General features: G+C 35.5%; 1 protein-coding gene across 5 annotated transcripts in view; it reads right to left on the bottom strand.

Annotated features, from left to right (window-relative positions):
* Nucleotides 1-24619, bottom strand: part of VPS54 (VPS54 subunit of GARP complex) — a 116388-nt gene that overhangs the window by 7980 nt on the left and 83789 nt on the right. For all 5 annotated transcript variants that reach the window (XM_047781944.1, XM_047781943.1, XM_047781942.1 and 2 more), the window contains 8 exons: nucleotides 23147-23276; nucleotides 22342-22523; nucleotides 21621-21733; nucleotides 14253-14316; nucleotides 11385-11490; nucleotides 10381-10468; nucleotides 9706-9827; nucleotides 9527-9607 (listed from right to left, as the gene is read on the bottom strand). In XM_047781944.1, coding sequence (XP_047637900.1) covers nucleotides 9527-9607; nucleotides 9706-9827; nucleotides 10381-10468; nucleotides 11385-11490; nucleotides 14253-14316; nucleotides 21621-21733; nucleotides 22342-22523; nucleotides 23147-23276 — 886 coding nt within the window. The remainder of the gene's footprint in view (nucleotides 1-9526; nucleotides 9608-9705; nucleotides 9828-10380; nucleotides 10469-11384; nucleotides 11491-14252; nucleotides 14317-21620; nucleotides 21734-22341; nucleotides 22524-23146; nucleotides 23277-24619) is intronic.

Below are 24619 nucleotides of genomic sequence, written 5' to 3'. Positions count from 1 at the left end.
TAGAAATATATCCAACATTCCTTTATCTTATTTATTAATAACAGTTTTAAGATATAATTTGCATACCATAAAAATCATTCCTTTTGAAGTGTACGATTGTTTCTTAGTAAACTCAGTTACACAATTATTCACTAACTTCTAAACATTTTCATCACCCCGAGAAAAAACCCCATTCCCATTAGCATGCATTCAGCCCCTGCAACCACTAATCTCCAGAAATGGAATCACACAACATGTGGCTTTTTGTGACTGGCTTCTTTCACTTAGCATGCTTTCAAGGTTCATCCATGTTGCAGCACCTGTCTGTACTTCACCCTTTTTATGGCTGAATGCTATTCCACTGCATGTTATACCATAGTTTATCCAATAATCAATGGACATTTGGGTTATTTCTACTTCTTGGCTATTATGAATAATAATGCCACAAACATTCATGTACAGGTTTTTGTGTATACAAGTATCAATTCTGAGTATATACCTAGAAGTGGAATTACTGGGTCAAAAAACTCCACGTTCAATCTTTTGAGGAAAGGCCAATATGTTTTCCAAAATGGCTTTACCATTTTACAATCCCACCCAGCAGTATGAGGGTTCCAGTTTCTCCATATTCTCACCAACACTTATTATTGCCTTTTTTATTTTAGCCTTCTAAGTGGGTATGAAGTAGTATCTCACTAATATCCCGTTATCTTAACTACTCCCCTGTCCTAGGCTGCATAATATCCTCCTAAAATTCATGTCCATCTGGAGCCTCATAAGATCATACTGGATTAGAGTGGGCTCTAAATCCAGTGGGTGTCTTCATAGAATAAAGGAGAGGGAAATATAGACACAGAGACACACAGAGGGAAGAGGGCTATGTGAAGACAGAGGCAGAGATCGAAGCGATGCATCTACATGCCAAAGAATGCCAACAATTGACAATAAGCACCAGAAGCTAGCAAGAGGCAGGAAGAATACTTCTCTAGAGCCTTCAGAGGGAGTGTGGTGTAGGAACACTCTGATTTAGGACTTCTGTCCTCCAGAACTACAAGAATAAATTTATGTGTTCTAAGCCACTCAGTTTATGGTAATTTGTTATGGCAGCCCTGACAACTAGCACTCCCCCAAAACCTTCCTTCACCACTGCTTTCTCCATCTTACCATCACCACATATCTTCATTCACTTAAACTTGATATTGTACTTCTTAATTCTCAACCCTTAAAATCTGGTTCTTGCCACTACACAAGCTACCTTCCCTCCACTGTTAACAATCTTTCGAAACTTTTCTCTGGAAAAAAAAAATCACTAAAGAAGTCCTAACTTGCAAATTCAGTAGTTCTTCTTGTTCCCTTTCCTCATTGTTCTGCAGTACTGCACACAATCTCACACTATCCTGGTGTAGTCCAAATGCTTTCCCAATTCTGCCCCTCCTAACCTTCCCCTTTTTCTATCTCCTGCCACCTAAGTGCAAAGTTATTTTAACATTAACCCCTGCTTGCCTTCCTCATTTTTCTCTTATTAATATCATTCAATCTCATGGCTTCTAATGTATCTCTAGTCCTGAACTACTGACTGAGTTTAAGTCACACATTTATTTCATGTTCCAGTCCATTATTGAGTTTACCATGAGCTGTCCCAAACCTTCTCCTCTTACTTATTTCAATTACTACTGCTGGTACTACAAATCCTGCTGGGTCACATAGACCTGAAACTTCCAACTCAGTTTTTATTCCTTCTTTTCTTTGTATTGAATTAGTGGCTAAGTCCCATCAAATATACTTTCCAATTATTTTATACATTAGTACTCTAGGTCAGAATTCCTCAACCTTTACACTACTGACATTTTGGGCTAAATAATTTTTGTTGTGGAGGCCTTCCTGTGTATTGTGTATTTTAGGATGTTTAGAGGTATCCTTGGCCTCTACTCACTAGTTACCAGTATCATCTGTGACAACCAAAAATGTTCCCAAGATTTCTGAATGTCCTCTGGGGACAAAACTGTCTCCAGATGAGAAACCCTGCTCTAGGTGAGACCTTACTACTTCTCACCTGAAAAAAATACAGCATTTTAACAATATTAGTTAAATCCAGATATTAGTTCAACAAACATATAATAAAATTCCTGGTACATGGTAAGCTCTAAATAAGTATTTTCTTGGGTGTGCATATGTGTGTACACATGCACACAGGTTTGTACATGTATGTATGTGTATGTGCATGCTTGAATGAATGTGTCAGCCAGAGTATACAAAGATTAATCAGAGATAGTCCCTTTGGACAGCTGACTATCTAAAAGTTGTTGTTGCAGAAAGTGAACAATGCATGCTACAAGAAGATGGGTGAAGGACATTTAGGTGACAGCAGAGATGGCTTCCTAAGCAGCACACTCAGGCTGCTGAGTCTTTAAAGGAAAAAAATTAAGTGAAAACATTCCAAATAGAGGATGTGCCATATCACCTCAAATCCATTCTGCACACTATCTGATTAACTCTTTCTAAACTACAATCATGTGATTCATTAGCTTAAAAACTCTAGAGTTTTGTTTCTGTTTAAAATTTAGAAAACTTCAAGAGAATGTCATTACTAGCCTAACCACAAGAAAAAAACAGGAATAATTTATAAAATCATAAGTTTTCTTGAACTTATCAGAGAACAGAGGTCACAGGAACAAAGGGAACTAATTCCAAGGAGTGACAAGGCCCTCCGAGGAGAGAAAGGACACAGGAATCAATTCTGGCAAACATAGCAAGAGCAGGTTACCACCCCAGAAGCAAATAAAAAAACAACTAACATTTTAATGAATTCCCAAAGGCCAAGTGGACTAGCACATGTTCAGAATGAGTGAGAACCCCAGCCACAAGGGGAGTTTGCACTCACTCAACAACTCTCCATGGGCCTCCAGCAGGTGCTCACAAGCAACAGCGGGGTCAGGGAGGAGAGGGTCACTCCCAGTAACATAGGCAAGCAGGAGGTAAATTGGCTGCTACTCAGGAAAAGGAACAAATGCCAGCCACTCCCCCAAACCCTCCTCACATACGAAGCAAAAGCCTAAAGTCACTGAGAAGGGAGAAGGACTCCAAACTCCTTCATCCACAAGGTCACTGTGTGAGGGGTAGAAACAAAATATGCCTGGTCTTCAGGGAATGGAGAATAACACCTTAAGCCCAGGATCCTACACCAATCAAAGCAGAGGTTGGCTACCACTGGAGGTGGGGATGAGAACACTGAGAAGGCTCCACACCCAAGGACTCACATTACTTAATTTCAAGACTTGTAATAGTGCTACAGTAGTTAAGCCAGGGTGGTATTGGTGTAAAGACAGACATAAATCAATAAAGCAGAACAGAGTCCAAAAATAGGCTCACACAAAAAAAGCTGGCTGACTTTCAACAAAGGTACCAATGGAGAAAGGATAGCCTTTGCAACAAAAGGTATTGGAATTACATATGAAAAAGAGACACTGATTCATAATTTGTACTCTATAAAAATATCAAGGAGTTCCCATTGTACTGCAGCAGAAATGAATCCGCCTAGTAACCATAAGGTTGTGGGTTCCATCCCTGGCCTTACTCAGTGGGTTAAGGATCCGACGTTGCCGTGAACTGTGGTATAGGTTGCAGACTCAACTTGGATCCCAAGTTGCTATGGCTGTGGTGTAGGCTGGGAGCTGCAGCTCTGATTTGACCCTTAGCCTGGAAACCTCCATATGCCGCAGGTGTGGCCCCAAAAAGCAAACAAACAAACAAACAAAAATCAAAAAGAAATGGACCATGGACTTATATATAAAATCTAAAACAATAAAACTTCTAGAAGAAAACACTGGAAATTATCTTTATAATTTGGGTCACAAAAATTTACTGAGATAAGACACAAGAAGTATGAAAAACAAAAGTAAAAAATGATAAAGTGGAATTCACCAAAATTAAAAACTGCTCTTTTGGAGTTCCCGTCGTGGTGCAGTGGTTAACGAATCCGACTGGGAACCATGAGGTTGCCGGTTCGATCACTGCCCTAGCTCAGTGGGTTAACGATCCGGCGTTGCCGTGAGCTGTGGTGTAGGTTGCAGACGCGGCTCGGATCCCGTGTTGCTGTGGCTCCGGCGTAGGCCGGTGGCTGCAGCTCCAATTAGACCCCTAGCCGGGGAACCTCCATATGCCACTGGAGCAGCCCAAGAAATAGCAAAAAGACAAAAAAAAAAAAACTGCTCTTTTTATGACACAATAAAACAAAAAGATAAGCCACAGACTGGGAGAATATACTTACAATTCACATATTTAATAAAGGACTTATAACTAGTATATACAAAGAACTCTTAAAACTCAGATTATAATCCAATTTTTTAAAGGAGCAAAAAATCTGAACACTTTACCAAAGAGAAATTGTGGATGGCAAAATAACACGTGAAAAGATACTCCACATAATAGTCATTATATAAATTAAAACCACTACGCGATATCACTCAATACAGACCTACTAGGAGACCAACATTAAAAAGCAAAGAGACAATAAAAGCGCTGGTGAAGAAAAAGAGGACCTAGAACTCTTATATATCACAAGTAGAATACAAAATTGTACAGTCACTTTGGAAAATAATTTGGCAGTTTTTAATAAAGTTACTATAAGGTTTTACATTTCTATACCAACATCAATATATTCCAAGGTACTTGCACAAAAGAAATGAAAACACCCACACCAAGATGTGACCATGAATGTTTACAGTAGCATTATTCATAAGAGCCAGAAACTTGAGAAAACCCAAACATCTATCAACTAATGAATGGATAAATAGTAGTACATCCATACAATGAATACTACTCCATAACAAAAAGGAACAAACCATTAACACATACTATAACATCCATGAATTTCAAAAGCATTATGCTAAATGAAAGGAACCTGGGACAAGAGGCTACACTCTGTATGATTCCATTTTATGGTACATTCTGAAAAACTGTATGGAAAAAAATCAGATCAATGTTTGTCATGGTGTTGGGATATCAGGAAATGAATGACTGTAAAAATGCCCAAGAGAATGTTTAACAGTGATGGAATGGTTCTATATCTAAATTGTGGTAGTTCCACTACTGTATACATGTTAAAATTCATCACAGTATATATACTTAGAAAGGATGAGTTTTACTGAGTGTAAACTGTACCTCCATAAGCCTGCCTTAAATTGCTTAGCTTTCCACTGGCAGTCAAAGCTATCCACTATCTTTAGATCTTTTTCTTTTTTTTTTTTTTTTTCCATCTTTTTAGGGCCACACCTGTGGCATATGGAAGTCCCCAGGCTAGGGGTTGAATTAGAACTGCAGCTGCCAGCCTATACCACAGCAACAGCAACTACAGATCTGAGCCACATCTCCAACTACACTCACTGCACCTGTGGCAACACCAGATGCTTAACCCACTGAGCAAAGCCAGGGAATGAACCTGCATCGTCCTGAATACTAGTTGGGCTCTTAACTCACTGAGCCACAAAGGGAACTCCTCCACTATCTTTCCAACACATCTCCTGCAATTTATCCACCATCATGCATTAGTTAAATGGAATTATCTCTATTAACAACAATACCAAAAGCATTAGCAGCAACATTTACTGGAACTGGCTTTAGTCACAACACATGATAAAAGAAAAGTGCTCCATGTACCTTATCTCATAAATCTTCACTATAACTTTATGAGGTTTTATTACTATCCCCATTTAGAGATGTAAACTGAGGCTTAAGGAGATTAATAATTTGCCCACAGTCCTTCAATGGCTAATCGGTGACAAACATGCAGGCTGAACTTAGGTCCACCTGACTCCAAAACTCAACACTAAACTTCCTTCTTATGACTCCTACCAACATGACTGCTCATGCTCAGAGCCTCTCTTCACCTCAACTTCATTTGCTCCAATAATTCCCATCTTTATTTATTTATTTGTTTTTTGTCTTTTTAGGGCCACACCCGCAACATATGGTAGTTCCCAAGTTAGGGGTCAAATTGGAGCTGCAACTGCCAGCCTACACCACAGCCACAGCAATGCTAGATCCAAGCCACGTCTGTGACCTATGCCATAGCTCACAGCAATGCTGGATCCTTAACTCACTGAGCAAGACCCAGGATCAAACCTGCATCCTCATGGATGCTAGCCAGATACATTTCTGCTGAGCAACGACAGGAACTCCTATACCTATATTTAAGAGCAAGAGTTATATGCATGCCTCATCCATTAGGCTTTCCCAGGTATCACCGCCCAGCTGACAACCATCTCTTTCAAAACATTAATAGTGCCAATAGCACTGAATTGATCCCTTATAATACTTTACATATTCTACTTATTATCTACTTATAGATAATAATTATCCTACTAGATGTTTTACTATTTGAGGACAAAAACAAAGGCCTCTTCAGTCTCGTGTGTCTCTGTTAATCTAACATATCTTAACTCATTGAATGAATGAATGGTGGCTGGGCCATTAGTCTAGCCAGTACTATGATTAGATGTTATGTTTCATTCTACTCAAGAAATGGCACCGTTACTTATTAGCTTCTTAGAATCAGCCTATATTTTATAATACTGCATTATTCTTCTTTCCCCAAATTAACATTCCAGATAAAAAAATGAAAAACTAAAAATTGAGAGACTAACCCAAATCAAACACTGTCTGCTATTCTGGCAGGAATTTTGCCTGAACCTCTGGACAACCCACAAAAGCAAGTGGTGCAAGGAGTACTAAAGAGAGATTTGGTAATACAGGGAGAATGCAACATGTCAGGGTAATAGGAAAAGTCATCAGTGGGGAAGGTAGTAGAGAAAAATACTAAGTTGCAAACCTGAATACATTCTTTTTTTTTGTTTGTTTGTTTGGCCATGCTCATAGTAGCATGCACAGGGATCAAATTCAAGCCTTAGCAGTGACAATGCCAGGTCCTTAGTGCCAGGCCACTAGGGAACTTCTCTAGTCACATTCTTGATATTATTAAAAAAAAAAAAAAACATAAAAAATGGGAAGGAGGTATTTGTAGTTTATAAAAGACTTAAGAGACATAATAACCAAATTCAATAGGTAGATCACGAAGAAGCCTTTGTTCAAACAAGCTACTATAAAAAGACATTTTAGGACAACTGATAAGCTTCAAATAGGAATAAATATTAGATGATATTTAGGAATTACTGTTAATTTTGTGTGATACAATAGTGTGATTATATAAAAAGAGTATCTCTAGTTCTTAGAAATATTCACTTAAGTATCTAGGGATGAAGTATCATAATGCCTCAAGTTTACTATAAAATATTTTAGCAAAGAAAGAAAAATGTTAATGACTACTAAATATAGCTCATTAAACAATTTTATTTTTCTTTAACAAAAGAAACAAAAGAAAGAAAAAAGAATAAAATGAGGGGTTCCCATTGTGGCACAATCCGACTAGGAACATTGAAGTTGCAGGTTCGATTCCTGGCCTCGCTCAGTGGGTTAAGGATCCAGCGTTGCCGTGAGCTGTAGTGTAGGTTACAGATGCAGCTCAGATCCTGCATTGCTGTGGCTGTGGTATAGGCCAGCAGCTGTAGCTCTGATTAGACCCCTCGCCTGGGAACCTCCATTTGCCGTGGGTGCAGCTTTAAAACAACAAAAGACAAAAAAAAAAAAAGAATAAAAAAGAATAAAATGATAAAATGAGTTGTCACAGGAAAAAGTCTAGCTATAGTCCCAATTCTTGTTTAAAAACTCTGCTGACCAACATGATAGGATAAAGTCAGGGTTTTAAGAGCACTGGCACTTTTTTGGTTTTGCCTCATATATTCCACATCTTATTACTAGTTTCACTATTTAACATTTACCTTACTCTGCACTGTTAGGTGCTTACAGTCCTCTGCCTTGTTAGATGATAAACTTGAGAGTAGTCACAATGAATTATTTATTGACTTTTGGTACACAGAAAAATGTCATATGTCAAAAGGAAACTGGTAGAATAGAATTTCATTTAATCTTAGTATTTGTCAACTATGAAGAAAATAGAGAACTTGTAAACAATAATTTTTCTCCATACAAAACTAAAAACTTAGAAGGCATAACATAATATAGGTATATTTGTATGTAACTATAAATTCTTTCTTAAAAAAGAAGCACAAAACATCTATGTTATCTATTAACTATACCAGAGGTTCTCAGAGTGTGGGAGTCAGAGGCTCTTTCAGGGAATCTATGAGGTAAAAAGCATTTTCATAATAATACTAAGATATTATTATCTTTTTCATTCTTAATCTCTCAAGATTAGTGGGGATTCTTAGATGACTTCTGATGTCATCGTTCTGAAGCCTAAGCAAATGTGTATTCATGTATTCTTATAGTTTTAATTTCTAGTACAGTACTTACTGATAGGTATATTTTGTATAAACAAAAGCTCTTTGGGGTCCTCAACTATTTTTAAGAATGTAAAAGGCTAAAAAAAGGGGGGGGCGGGGCTAAAATGTTTGAGAGCTTAACATTAAACAAATGCAATCTTATTTTCCAATCACTCTTTACTCACTGTCAACTTTAAAGATTTGTATATAAACAGGCACCACTATCTTGCCTTTTATAATTTTTATGTGCCTGCTGCTCTTGCCATCTTAGAATCTGAAGGATCCAAGAAGAAGGAAAAGTATATCAAAGTGCCTTGCTTTATAAAATTACTCTAAAAATGCTGTGGGGCAAAATATAAACTAAATAAACCTTCATACTTTCAAGTTAGGAAATTTCTGCTTTCTCCCTAAAACACAGATTGAATAATTTAGGGAAAGCAAAGAGTGAGGAATAAGGCAAAAGTAATTAGGGCTGATTAAGTGACATTTTTCTGATGATACCCTTCTAATACAATTAAGAATTCTTGGAGTTCCCACTGTGGCACAATGAGATGAGTAGCATCTTTGCAGCACCAGGACACAGATTCAATCCCTGGCCTGTCACAGTGGGTTAAAGGATCTAGCATTGGCACAGCTACAGTGTAGGTTGCAACCGCAGCCTGGATCTGATTCCTAGCCAGAGAACTCCATATGCCCTGGGGTGGCGGGGCAGGGAGGGGGACCCAAAAAATAAAAAAGAATACTTTGGAAAACAATGCTCCTTTTGATGACCTATTTGGAATGGGAAGCTAATAAGAAACAAATACTGAAATTGAATATCTATGAGAGAAATAATAGGACCACCTGAAACTACCTTTTTGGCCTGGAAAATAAAATGTTTTATCACAAATAATCTAATTTTTTCTCTATTTTGATCTTTATTTTCTCAATTCTGTTTCTGGAAGGCTTTCAGACTAAAATATGTCTTGAAGAAGATACATACCTTTCTCATGCAGCTAATATAAAGTGATATATCCATAGCGTTTCTACCACCCTTGAGATCATTTTCCCCTATTCCTATTCTAAAGGCCCTTGGGAGATAGATATCAACTATTTGGGTAATGCGATCATCTGAGTTTTCTCCTAAACCCTGAAGAATTTTGATTTGTTAGATGACTGTGAAGAACCACCATGCATTTAAACAAAGCCTAATAATTTCCATAAATCATTACCTTAGATAACAGCTTGTCAAATAAGCTATCCATTATCGCTACAAGCTTAGCTGATATTTCAGCTATGTGGTCATGGTAGTCCTGTAATGAGAAATAACATTATATTTTAAAGTCCCTGGAACACATATAAGATATTAACAATTTAGGAGTTAAATTTATGAGACTCCAGTAGAAAGTACCTTAGTGATATGATCAAAATGCCTAAGCATGCTATATTGCTTAGGCTGCAGTCTTGCTTCAAAATGAGCCCGGATAACAGGAATGTAGTGCACAATTAACTGCAAACAGCGTGAAGAAAGAGCTGAAAATCCAGAAGATGGATGAAACATGGAGGGGAAAAAAAAAGGCATTAGCTGGCTTTACATATCAAACTAGGTAAAAAATAGCAATTAATTTTACAAAGACCCCAGTCTATTTCATAAATGAAGAGCACAGTGGAAGAAAGCAACATATTTCACTTGAAGAAAATCATTTGGTATAAAATGATATAATGAATTATGCTGCTTTTCCCAATGAACTCAGGTTGTGACTAGTACTTGCACCAGGAAGCTAATGTGACAACTTATTCTCTTCTGCCATTCAGATATCTTTCGCCCCATACATATATATGTACTTCATACATATTATACTTTAACATTTTCTACAGTAGTTTAACTTTCCACTAACAACATTTCTCACAACATTTCTCCAGAAGTTAATTTTTCATTTATGGCAATACATAAAAAAGTGAAGTAGCATTGCTACTTTTATAGCCTCTGGCTAAAGCCATAAAAACATTAGATATAATTAAAAACAGGAATATAGTGACATCATTGTAACACCTCAACATGCGAATTAAATGCAAGAATCCATACCCAAATTTTTTGTAGTTATTGTTTTTAGTCCAACAACTTGCAGTGCACCAGCTCCAAGAACTAACTGGCAACTTCTTGAATTGAAGTACTAACAAAGGAAGGAAAAAAAAAAAAAAACTCAACAATTTATTAAAAACTATTCTTTATACACTGGAAATGCATTAATTTTAAAAATACATTCCTCTTTCCTCTCATTCAATAACCAAAAGAATTCTTCTAATAGAAGCACTTAGGATCTGATTATATAATGACAAAAAACAAAAAAACAAACAAAAAAAACAAAAAATGCAACAGTGTTCCTAAATGATCATATTTACAGACTCAGAGGAAAAAAGTTGAGAAACTTTAAAAATCAATTGTTCAGAAATTAATATTTAATTTGCATTCACAAAACCAGTTGTTTCAGTCATTCTAATTGGATAACCCTATTTTCAAAAGGGTAACAAAATTTTTCTGGACTAAAATATGACAACAATTTCAGGACAGAATTAGATATTTGAAAAAAAGAAAAAGCCTTTTCTCTAAGCTTCCAATTAAAAAATCTGTTAATATGAAATGGCTGAATAAATTTATCACCACATTGTTATTTTACATTAATGGTTCTGAAAGAATGACTTAAGAAAAATCTCTAACCTTAGTGAGATGAATTTTGTAAAAGTTCAGTGAATTTCTTCCATGCACATTTGAAACCAGTCCAGGTTTTTTGACCTAAGTGGTCTCAGTCATGTTCAGCACCTAACGAACAAATCATCTCCTGTCTGCAATGTCATTAACAACTCTATGGGTGTGATGAGGGATCACTAAATGTGGAGTGAAAAGGAAGCAGGTGGCCTTCTTCAAATAATATGTTGTGATTCAAGAACAATCAAGTGTCACATTAAAAGACATCAACTTATGTTTTAAAGATAGCTTAACTTTGAAATGTCTTAGAGTTAGGAGATTAGTCACACCGTAATGAATTACTTCTTCCAACTATCTTTCTATAAGAGTGAAATCATACACACCTTCAGTAAATCTGACAGACGAGTGAGCATATCAGTAGTAACAGATGGGATATTATCCACACACTGGCAATATTCAAGGATAATTCTTATCAACAGCAATACAGTTCTATTAAAAAAGAAAGATGACACATTAGATACTCAAAACATGAAAAATCAAACTGATTTGGCATATAAAATTCAATACTGATCTTGGTAACTGTTAAATTATGTGTTTTACCTATAAATGCAGCAGAGGAGGGACTAGGGTGAAGCAAAAGAAAAACCCCTAGAGTATAAAATTAAGGAGAAATTCAATTTCAGGGTTGTGCAAATTGCAGGGTAAGCACTTGCATGGCACTGAGAAAGGGTACCTCCTTAAATTTTGTGCTGAGAGCATATCTCTATGTAACATGCTTACTAAGTAAATCTCTTCAGTAAGTCAGGTGTTCCATTCCTTGGTCAACTGAGAAACATGGGGAAAAAAAAAAAAAAGCTTACCCAGTGTTTCTGACTATGTAGTAGGTCCTGTTCAATTAATGAAGGGAACCTAGCCTGGAGTTTCTTAGAGAGATGAAAGAGAAACTGTGGCTTTCCTAAGAGGTTTATTGCTAAGTCATAAAAGGTTCTCCAAAGATGAGAAAGTTATCAGCTCACTGGCAGAACATGTCATAAGCTGAAGAGAGACACTACTGGAAAGTTAAATAAGGCTGAAATTAAGGGGGAAAGAGCCATTTATTACAGGACATTTAAAATTAATGTGATTCTCAGAAATCAATGATCCATGTAAAATAATGTTTTATAAATGTCTGAAGGAGATCACAGAGTGGTGATTCAAGAAAGATACTATGTAGTCTTTGTAACAGTTTAATTGCCAGACCATGCATTACTCTCCCTGCACAGTGCTAGAATTTGCTTTACTGCGCAGGAGTCCATTGCTTATCTTTTGTAATCTTCTCTCTAAAGATATAATAGTCAGGCAGTTCAGTTTTCTGCAGTATTCTCTTTGCCTAAACAGCAAGAACGTCAGATAGGTAGAGAGGACTATTTCCACCAAGAATGGGAAGAGTAACAAGATACAGTCCTCCCTTGGTATCCACAGGGTATTGGTTCCAGGACATCCTGTGGACAGCAAAACCCATGCACATTCATGTCATTCATTCATTCATTCATTCATTGTCTTTTTGCCTTTTCTAGGGCCGCACCCATGGCACATGGAGGTTCCCAGTCTAGGGGTCTAATCAGAGCTGTAGCCGCTGGCCTACGCCAGAGCCACAGCAACATGGGATCCAAGCCGCGTCTACGAGCTACACCACAGCTCACGGCAACGATGGATCCTTAACCCACTAAGAGAGGCCAGGGATCGAACCCAAAACCTCATGGTTCCTAGTCGGATTTGTTAACCACTGAGCCACAACAGGAACTCCACATTCATGTCCTTTAAATAAAATGGTGCAGTAAAGTAATCCCTCTCTATTTGTAAGTTCTGAATCCTGGTTGGTTGAATGCAAAATCCAAAGACAGAGAGGACCAACTGCAATGGGTAGTTGAGGAAAGAAACCATACTTAGATTGAAGGGCTAAGATTACAGGGAAGTTGAAAAGAGGTCTGACCTATCAGAAATGGAAAAGAACTCCAGAGAAGAAAGGAATGGAAGCTTTAGCTTACAATGGGTGTACTTCAGAGTCTTGGATACAATACAGATTGAGAAAAAACATAAATTTTATATACATGCTTTTTGAGTGCTTATTAAATGCCAAGAAAAATAAAAATGGAAGAGAGGATCCCCATCATTGAGGAATTCAAAGACTAACCAGGAAGATATATGTACAATAAATAATACTAATATACTGCAGAAAATGCCATGATAAGAGACACACAGAGTTACAAGGAGAGGATCATTCATTATTCTTGGAGATGATGGCTATTTCAAAAAAAAAAAAAGACTTAAATAGTGACAAGAAACAAAGAAGAAAAGTGAAAAAGAATTCTGGTGTAGATATTGGGAATTCATTTAGATTCTAATTCTGGCTCCAATTGGGTAATTTTATGTTAACTTTAAGTAGTTTAAGTACTTCTAAGCTCCAATTCTCGTAACTGTAGAAAGGGAACAATAATCCCTGAAATTTCTATTTAACAATGTGGTTACAGAAATCAAATGAGATCACATATATGAAAATACTTAAACTATGAGTGTATGTGAAGATAATGTTTTAATTACTCATTTTTTAAAAAGGTAACATAGTACTAGACAAATAACACCAAAATTTACATTTTTCTTGGTTAACTTGAATTTGAAATACTGTTATTGGTAAGATAGTAGAAGACCTAATGACAAATGATAATGGAAATAACTACCAACAACAATGAACTTCTTAGTAGGTGCTAAAACTGTGCTAGGTGCTTTACCTGTTTAATTTCTCAACAATTCTACGTAAAGTATCATTTTCTACATTTTGTTTTACAGATAAGGGAACCGAGGGACAGACAGTAAATTGTCCAAGGTCACAAAGAAATGGAGCTGCTGGGATTCAAACCTAAGCAGTCTGACTCCAGAGCCCACAACTTCAACTACTATGCTGTATACCACACACTAAATAAAAAGCTGCAGGAATAAAAGACAGAAAGAGCTTGAAACACTCATGCAGTCACTATAGCAGCCCTGGATTATGTATCTCTAGGTTTCTTGTTATATGAAAAAAATCAACAAACCCCTTTATTGTTAAGCCATTGTAGACCCTACTGGATACAGAATACTAGGAAATGAAGGAAAATAAAAAGGAATCCATAAAATTTCCTTAAAATTCTTTGTAGGATAAAACTGTTAATCCAAAATTTCCAGTTCACATCAAGGGGTAACTCAAAGACCTACATTTAAAATAACTGACTCACCCAACAACAGCATACTGTTGTCCCTCAACAATGAGAACTTCAGCTGGTTTCCTTTCTTCTGTAGCTAGAGAGTAAAGCAAATAAAGAGACATGGTGTAAGATGAAAAAAAACACACTAGAGGAAAAAAACTAGGAAAAAACTGAGAAAATTCATATTCAGGGCCTAGAATGATCTCATTTCTGCAAGTAAGTATCTACTTTTGGAAAACAATTTGGCACAAAGTAAATACAGATACTGGATTTGGAATCAGAAAAATTTAAATTTGAGTTCCCGTACTGCCAATTACTGGCTGCATGGCTGTGGGCCAATTACTTAAACGTCTTTTGAGTCTCAGTATCTGTATCCATTAAACATAGAAGACAATATCTACATTTTAGTGTTGTTGTTACTATAAGAGATAATGATTACTGTCTATCCTCTAGGTCTAGGACATGGAAGATGACTAATAAGAAGTAAAGGAAAAAGAATGTTATTAGTTTGAAAAGGCAGACTAGTATTTCAACTGGTTTTCTTTATTATAATACTTAGAATATAAATTAATTCCTAAATTCAATGGATGATTAGGTATTTATTTCTCAAGATTTTAATCCAAAAGTTACTACATTTTTAGCATGTGGTACTTCTTATATAAATAAAATTGAAGTGAAAAGAACAGTGGACTGGATTACTGTCCCTAATCAGCCAAACTAAACAAATTATCACAGGCAAGTAAGCCATCATGTTACCCTAACCTTCAAGTTCCTCTGTTCTGTTCTAAGACATTCAATGTCTACTTCCTCACTTCTTTCAAGTAAGGAAATTCAGGGTGTAATCACAATTGACTCCATACATCAGATTAAGTTTTTTGAGGACAGAGGTTATGTCTTAACCAATTTTCAGTATTGCAGAAAAGCAGCATAGCACTGTAGTTAAGAGAAAAAAGCCCTAAAGTCAGTCTAGCTGAATGTGGATCCCAGCTCTACCACTTCCTAGCTGTATAACCTTACAGAAGTTGCTTAACCTCTCTGTGCCTCAGTTTCCATATTTGTGAAATGAAAATACTAACAGTGTCCAGCTCATGGACCTGTAAATGAGATAACAATGTAAAATACTTAAAACAAACTGTCTAGAATCATGCAAGCACTAAATTAGTACAGACTGCTATCCATTAACCTTTACCTCTCTAATGCCTTGCTAAGTAGCTAATAATACAATAAATGGATTATGAGTGAATGAATCATAACCAAGGATCCTCAGCTCTGTATGAACTAGTTAAATGTTAATGGATTTCTAATAGCATATACTTTAATCTTTCTCAAAGGGAAACAAAACACTGGGACAGAAGCAGAGTAGACAAGAGAAACTTCCTACTATCTGTATCCTACAAAGCAGAAGCTAAAATAGTTCACTCTGCAGGAAAAAAATACATGAATAATTCAATCACTTTATAGTTATGATTTTAATTCAAAAATTGTATTGTGTACACGATAGTGGACTTCAAGACTATGAGCTCTTTAGGGACAAAAAACATGTCTCAGTCATCTTAGCACAGCACCTCACACAGCAGAAAAGTCAACCAAATGTTGATGAGTAATAAGAAAGAATAGATGAGTAATAAGTCTTAAATTTTAAACTTGTGATTTAGGATTATCAGAGTGTTTTATTTTTCTTTTAGTCTTTGCTAATTGAACACTTTCACCTTGCTAAGATCATAAAATCAATTAAAAAATTGTGACCACCACCCAACATTGCTATTTACTACAAATGGTCACTAAGAACAGAAATTTACTTATTTCCTTAATTTTCCTCTCTGCCCCAAATGAATTACTCTATATTGCACCTGTCCTTAACCCTTTCTCTTTTGTTATAGTGGTAGAAGAGGTAGCTCCTTCTCTTTAACTCAGGATTCAGTTCCAGGGGCCCTAGCCCACAATCAGTCTGTGTCACTCTGATCCTAAATTGATTTTCTTCCTCCTTCTGTTAAGCACAAACAAATAATTTGGCTTCTTCTACCCTAAAACTCTTATTTCAGTTCCCTGAGTAAATTTAAAAGTAATGCTCTAATTTCTCTTATGTCTCTAGCTGCCCCTTCATTACTCACTTTCCCTTCACAGCCAAACTTGTTGAAAAGAAAGGCTTACACGTGTCAACTCTTTCTTAACATACAAGTTACTTAGCACTGAACTACAATCTGACTATATCATTCTAGTGACTTACTAAGACTACAAATGACTTCCTATGTGTCAAATAAGTGGTCACTATTTGTATTTTACTCAGTTTTTCTCTTACAGTGAAGGTGTATTTTATGCAAACATGATAAAATTTAAAAGTACTTCTGTGCAAAAATATTGAACTCTCATTAAATGCAGGCCTAACAAAAAATAGGGTGGGAATGTAGCCCTGCTCATTAAGGCAAACAGGATGCCTTGAGTCTTCTAGGGAACACAGATACCTCTACTTATACTGGAGACAAAGCGGCACTCACTAGAGGGAGAAGACTCAGCTTCACCTACCAGTGGTCAGGCACCAGTCCCTCTAATCAGGAAGCCTGCCAAAAGCCCCTGTGTGAACTTGGCCCACAAGGGGGCAGACAATAGACAACAGAATCAAGAGAGGATGAAACCCTGCAGCCTGCAAAAGGAGACCACACAGAGAGCTAGACAAAATGAAAAGGCAGAGAAACATGAGCCAGATCAAAGAACAAGACAAAACACCAAAAGAACAGCGAAGTGAAGTGGATATAAGCAACCTACATGAAAACGACTTTAATGATAGTAAGTATAATCCCAGATCTCTGGGGAAAAATGGAGACAAAGATCGATACATTACGAGTTTTTTTTTTCTTTTTTTTTTTTGGCTTTTTAGGCTTATGGTAGTTCTCAGGCTAGGAACTGAATCGGAGCTGCAGCTGGCAGCCTATGCCACAGCCACAGCAATGGAAGAGCCAAGATGCACCTGTGACCTACACCACAGCTCAGGGCTACATCAGACACTTAACCCACTGTCAAGGCCAGGGATCAAACCCACATACTCAAGGATACTAGTTGGGTTTGTAATCCACTGACCCATAAGGGGAACTCCATAAGAAACATCTTAAAAAGAAAGAGATTTAAAAAATAAACAAGCAGAGATGAACAAAATAAGCAAAATGAAAAATTCAATAAGAAACTAATAGTAGACTACAGGAGAAAGAAAAACACATATGCAAGGTGGAAGACAGACAAGTGGCAATCACTGATGCAGAACTAAATAAAGAAAAAAGAATGAAAAGAGAAGTTCCCATCATGGCTCAGCAGAAATGAATCTAGTAACCATGAGAATGCACGTTCAATCCCTGGCCTTGCTCAGTGGGTTAAGGACCCAGCGTTGCTGTGTTCTGTGGTGTAGGTTGCAAATGTGGCTTGGATCCCCTGTTGCTGTGGCTGTGGTGTAGGACGGCGGCTACAGCTCCAATTCGACCCCTAGCCTGGGAACCTCCTTATGTCACAGATGAGGCTCTAAAAAGACAAAAAAGAAAAAAGAAAATTGAAATCATACCAAGTATCTTTTCTGACCGTAATGCTATAATACTCGAAATCAACAAGAAGAAAAACTGCAAAAAGCACAAACACATGGAGACTAAACTGCATGCTACTAAACAATCAATGGATAACTGAAGAAATCAAAGAGGAAATTAAAAACATACCTAGAAGCAAATGACAACTAAGATACGACACTCTAAAACCTATGAGATGCAGCAAAAGCAGATCTAAGGGGGAAGTTTATAGCAACACAATCTACCTCAGGAAACAAAAATCTCAAATAAACAACCTAACTTTACACATAAAGCAACTAGGGAAAGAAGAACAGACAAAACCCAAAGTTAGCAGAAGGAAAGAAATCATAAAAATCAGAACAGAAATAAATGAAATAGAAATGAAGAAAACCATAGAAAAGATCAATGAAACTAAAAGCCGGTTCTTTGAAAAAAATCAACAAAAATTGATAAACCCTTACCTGGACTCATCAAAAAAAAAAAAAAAAAAGAGAGAGAGGACTCAAATCAATAAAATCAGAAATGAAAAAGGAGAAGTTATAATGGACATCACAGAAATACAAAGGATCATAAAAGACTACTATAAGCAACTATATGACAATAAAATGGATAACCTAGAAGAAATGGACAAATTCTTAAAAAGGCAGAATCTTCCAAGACTGAATCAGGAAGAAACAGAAAAGATGAACACACTAATCCCAAGTACAGAAATTGAAACTGTGATTAATAAACTTCCAACAAACAAAAGTCCAGGACTGGATGGCAAATTCTATCAAACTCTTCGGAGAAAAGTTAATACCAATCCTTTTGAAACTATTCCACAAAATTGCAGAAGAAGGAACACTCCCAAACTCATTCTATGAAGCCATCATCACCCTAATACTAAAACCAGACAAAGGTACTATAAAAAAATAAAATTACAGGCCAGTATCACTGATGATCATAGATGTAAAAACCCCCAACAAAATACTAGCAAACCAAATTTGGAAAAAACGTTAAAAGGAGCATACACCATGATCAATGGTATTTATCCCAGGGATGAAAGCCTTTTTCAATATCCACAAATCAACCAGTGTGATATACCATATCAATGAACTGAAGAATAAAAACGACATGATCATAGCAAAAGATGCAGAAGAGCTTTTGATAAAATCTAACACTCGTTTCTGATAAAATCACACCAGAAAGTGGGCATAGAGGAAACTATCTCAACATGATAAAGCCCATATATGACAAACCCACAGCCAAACATCATTCTCAATGGTGAAAAGCTGAAAGAATTTCTCCTAAGAGCAGGAACAAGACAAGGATGTCCACTCTTGCTACTTTTATTCAACAGTTTTGGAAGTCCTAGCGACAGCAATCAGAGAAGAAAAAGAAATTAAAGGAATCCAAACTTGACAGTAAGAAGTAAAACTATCACTATTTTCAGACGACATGATACTATACACAGAAAATCCTAAAAACACTTCCAGAAAACTGAGGTCATCAATGAATTCGGTAAAGTTGCAGGATACAAATTTATACACAGAAATCTCTTTCATTCCTATATACTAATAATGAAAGATGAGAAAGAGAACTTAGAGAAATATCCCCATTTACCATTGCATCAAAAAGAATACCTACAAATAAACCTATCTAAAGAGAAAAAAGATCTGTACTCTAAAAACTATAAGATGCTGATTAAAGAAATCGAAGATGACAGAAACAGATGAAAATGTATACCATGCACTTGGATTGGAAGAATCAGTACTGTCAAAATGACTATACCCAAGGAAACCTGCAGATTCTATGCAATCCCTAATTACCAATTGCACTTTTCACAGAACTAGAACAAAAAAATTTTAAATTTGTAGAGAAACACAAAAGATCCCAAATAGCCAAAGCAATCCCAAGAAAGAAAAATGGAGCTGGAGGAATCAGGATCCCTGACTTCAATCTATACTACAAATCTACAGTAATCAAAACAGTATAGTACTGGCATAAAAACAGAAATAAAGATCAGTGGAACAATGCAGAATGTCCAGAAATAAACCCACACACCTATGGTCAACTAATGTACAATAAAGAAGGCAAGAATATACAATGAAGAAAAGACAGTCTCTTCAATAAGTGGTGCTGGGAAAAATGGACAGCTACATTAAAAAAAAAAAAGAATGAAATCGGAACACTCTCTAACACCATATACAAAAATACACTCAAAATGGATTAAACAGAAATTGACAGAACATTGAAAATCAATCATATTAAAATTTTTTAAATGGATTAAACACCTAAAATGTAAGAAGTATTCTATAAAACTCTTAGAGGAAAACAGAGGCAGAACACTCTCTGACATAAACCACAGCAGTATCTCTTCATATCCACCTCCTAGAATAATGAAAATAAAAACAAAAATAAACAAATGAGACCTAATTAAACTTAAGTTTTTACACAGCAAAGGAAACCGTAAACAAAATGAAAAGACAACCCAGAGAATGAGGAAAAAACCTTTGCAAAGGAAGCAACTGACAAGGGATTAATCTGCAAAATATACAAACAATTCATTAGAGCTCAATATCAAAAAAAAAAACAAAAAACAAAACTCAATTTAAAAAGGGGCAGAAGATCTAAACAGACAATTCTCTAAAGAAGACATACAGGTGGCCAAAAGACACATGAAAATATGCTCAACATCACTAATTATTAGAGAAATGCAAATCAAAACTACTATGAGGTACCACCTTACACCAGCTGGAATGGCCATCATCAAAATGTCTATAAACAATAAATTCTGGAGAGGGTATGAGAAAAGGGAACCACATTACACTGTTGGTGGGAATGTAAATCGGTACAACCACTCTGGAAAACAACATGGAGGTTCCTCAAAACACTAAAAACAGAACTACCATTTGAGCCAACAATCCCACTCCTGGGCATCTACCTGAAGAAATCTGTAATTCAAAAATGTTCATCGCAACACTATTTACAAGTGTCTTCCAAGCCAGACATGGAAGCAACCTAAATGTCTATCAAATGAGAAATGAAAAAAGATGTATACATATACAAAAGAATATTATTCATCCATAAAAAAAGAATAAAATAATGCCATTTGCAGCAACATGGATGGACCTAAAGATTATCATATTAAGTGAAGTTAGTGAAAGGCAAACATCATATTTATCACTTATATGTGGAATCTAAAAAAAGGATACAGATGAATTTATTTCTAGAACAGAAATAGACTCATAGACTTTCAAAACAAACTAATGGTTACCAAACAAATGTGTGGGGGGAGGGTGGGATTGGGAGTTTGGGATTGGCATATGCACACTGGAATATGGAATGACTGACCAACGGTATAGCACAAGGAACTCTACCCAATATTCTGTGGTAATCTATATGGGAAAAGAATCTGAAAAAGAATGGATGTGTATATCCATGTAACTGAATCACTTTGTGGTACATCAGAAATTATCACAAAATTATAAATCAACTATTCAATAAAACTTTAAAAAATGGAAAAAAAATTCCAGATCATTATCTGTACCAAATTCCTTAACCTAGAAGCCTCATGCCTCCTCATTTTAAACAGGGTAACAACAGTATCTTTATTATGGATTATTGTGAGGTGACGGAGTAATGTTTATAAAGTACTTGGTCCAACATCTGGCATGTGGTTAACACTCAATAAATATCTGAAATCATTATTATAAATTACCACAAATACTTTTCCAGTTAACTACTTAATAACTAAGCTGGGAATATTAGTTCTAAGCTTTCTAAGAGGCATTGTCAATTAAAGAATTATTGAGTATTCCCACAAAATGAACAAAAAATATAAAATTGAAAAATTCTGTAAGAGTACACATACCCCCAGATTTTTTTTCAGGTAAAGCAATCTTTCCATCTGCTATAGAATCAACAAGATCTTGAAATTCTGCAGGAACATCAGCTTGCTTCCAACGCTCATTGTCTAAGAGGAGGCTATTCAAAAGTATATATATATTAAAAAAAAAAAAAGGCTGATAAAACTTTAATATTTCAATACCACCTCCTTGGTTGAAAAAAAAAAAAAGGAAAAGCTCCATGAGTACACAAGACTTCTGTCATACATTTAAGATGACATGTATCTTAGTTAAATTCAAGTAGAGCCCATACAATAAAAGGCATTGAGTTTTTAAATAGCAATGGCCATTAGCTGTTGTTAGTATATATACTTGTAAAAGCGCTAAACACTTAATAAATTGAAATCATTCATAAACAGTATGAATAGTTTCAGAAAATATTTCCCTTCTTATACCTCTTAGTCTAATCAGGAAGACTGGTAAGACATAATTAATTTCATTTAGAGTAGGAAAGGAAAAGTCAATCTATTGGGATTTTCCTATGTACTTTAATGGAAATAAAACATTCTATTTCCACTTTCAAAAGCTAAGAAATGTGATTTTAATTTTACATTATGTCTTTAACTAAAAAAAAATTTGTCAGGGGTTTTCGCTGGCCAATCAATGAAGTTTCCTCTTTCAAATATAATTGTGTTCTATAAAGAAAAGGAAAAATATTGAAGAACAGAATGAACATGGTAATAATACCTGAGCTTGGTTTTTCTCTCTTCATGAAACCTGTTTACAAATTTATGAGCTTGGCTCTGAAGTGTTCCAAGTAACGACATGCTTTTTTTCCCACAGATCTGTTCAGTGTCTAAAATGAATGTTTCCATTAATCTGGAAAGTGTTATAAATTCTGTAGAATTTAGCTTCTCAAGAAAACCATCCTAAATTTTAAAGATAAAAAATCATGAGTTATTTTAACACCAAATATGGATGAGCTATAAAACCAACTTAAACAAATATTATTGTTAATTATATTATTTTTATAATAGCTATATTAATTCCTAAAAATTATTTTAAAATAATTTTTAATGTAATTTCCCAATATTTTAGTCCAAAAGATTGAACATTGAAAGATTAAGATGTCTAAATTTCATTCTGACCCTTTTATAATACACTAGCTCAAATAAAGTCAGGTCATACTATATAATTTTCAAAATACTGGAGTATAACTAAACTTATTAATAAATTATTTGACTAGTTACACAAATGTATACAAAACTGCATGTTATTTTTAAATTATTAAGGTATTGATATATGTATCAATATAACTATTTTAATCATTTATTTGTAAAGCATGCTTAAGTTTTCCTATTTCTTTTATGTGGATTTATTTGTTTAATTTACATTTTGACATCTCCCTAACAGAATATACCAGTATCTTAGTAAGTGTTAAAAACATAATAAGCATTATGTGGAACACAGGAACACAAGCAAGGATAGGGTCTAGATCTCCAAAAAAATTAGTCTATGTAAAAAATATCTAAAGTTTATCAAAACAACTAACCTTTGCTCTTGACATGAGAAATTTGACAGCTCGATCATGGCATATATCTGAGGCACTATATAATAACTCCTGGATATTATTTGCCAGCTTTCCTAGCTCTAAGTCAGTTAATTTCATGTCTTCATTGACCCTGAAAATGATAAAAAGAAATTGTCATGTAAACTTGTGAACACATTGTTTTCCAAAGGAGACATACCAGTAAAAAACAAAAACCTATAAAATTCACAGTTGAGGGGAAATGCTGTGATGTATCACATACTTTTATTTTTGTGGTGGAGCACCACATACACAAGCTCATATAATACAAATATATATACATATATACATACATAAATACATACATACACATACATACACACACATAAACATTTGCTTTTTAGGGCCACACTTGCGGCATATGGAAGTTCCCGGGTTAGTGGTCAAATGAGAGCTACAGCTGTTGACCTGTGCCACAACCACAGCAACGTGGGATCCAACCCGCGTCTGTAACCTACACCACAGCTCACAGCAATGCCAGATCCTTAACCCAGTGAGCATGGCCAGGGATTAAATTTGCATCCTCATGGACATTAATTGGATTCATTTCCGCTGAGCCATGATGGGAACTCCCAAATAATACAAATATATTTTACCCTAATCTTATATAAGAATAATTTCTCTCTGTGCTGTAGTATTTTTAATACTTAGTTCAGACTCTGACTGGAAATTCTGCAAAAACTACAGCCAAAAAAAAAAAATTCTCATTAAGTACAAGGTGGTAGCTGTGGCAGGTTTCATACAGGTGCCTAGGACAACACAGTAAAAGGAAGAGGAAAGGAACAGAAAGAACAAAAAGGCCCTCTTTTTACTGATAATTATGAATGACTATTAATAGTTCAACTGAACTAAGATTTCCTGAGCATTTACTGTGTTTTAACTGCTAGGCACTGGAGGGAATACAACAGGTCATTGCCCTCAAGGCAGTTACAATTAAATAAAAGTATTTATAAGATGTAATACATTTTTTCCAGTTTTGAGGAATAAATATATAAGACTTTTTTTTTTTTAACACAACTTCCCTAGGGCATGTATATAAACTACTGATTCTGTACCGACAATTCAGTTAAGGGTTACCATGAACCAAGTTAAGCATAATTTTTCTCCTTTTCAGTTGAATTAAAATAACTTTGAATGGTATTTACAAAGAGGGTCTGATGTATATTAATTGAGGCAAACCACTACTCTAACTGGGTGCTGGTATTAAATGAAGTTATTACCTGTTATTCTTTAAAGTCACTAAATTTATTTATTAGTGCTTTAAAATAATAGAGGAATTGATATTCTTAAAGTACTCTAAGAAACATTATCTTGCTTAGCTCTCACACTGAAGCAGATAAATAAATTTCTATTTTATAGATGATACTGAATCTTGAAAGTTTAAGTGACCTGCCCAATGACTAGAGCCCAGAATTAGTTTAATTCTATTTCTAATCT

The sequence above is a fragment of the Phacochoerus africanus genome, chromosome 5 (genome assembly GCF_016906955.1).
Source record: "Phacochoerus africanus isolate WHEZ1 chromosome 5, ROS_Pafr_v1, whole genome shotgun sequence".
NCBI classification, from domain to species: domain Eukaryota; kingdom Metazoa; phylum Chordata; class Mammalia; order Artiodactyla; family Suidae; genus Phacochoerus; species Phacochoerus africanus.
The sequence above is the reverse complement of the archived record's forward strand: the minus strand, read 5'-3'. Positions and strand labels throughout refer to the sequence as shown.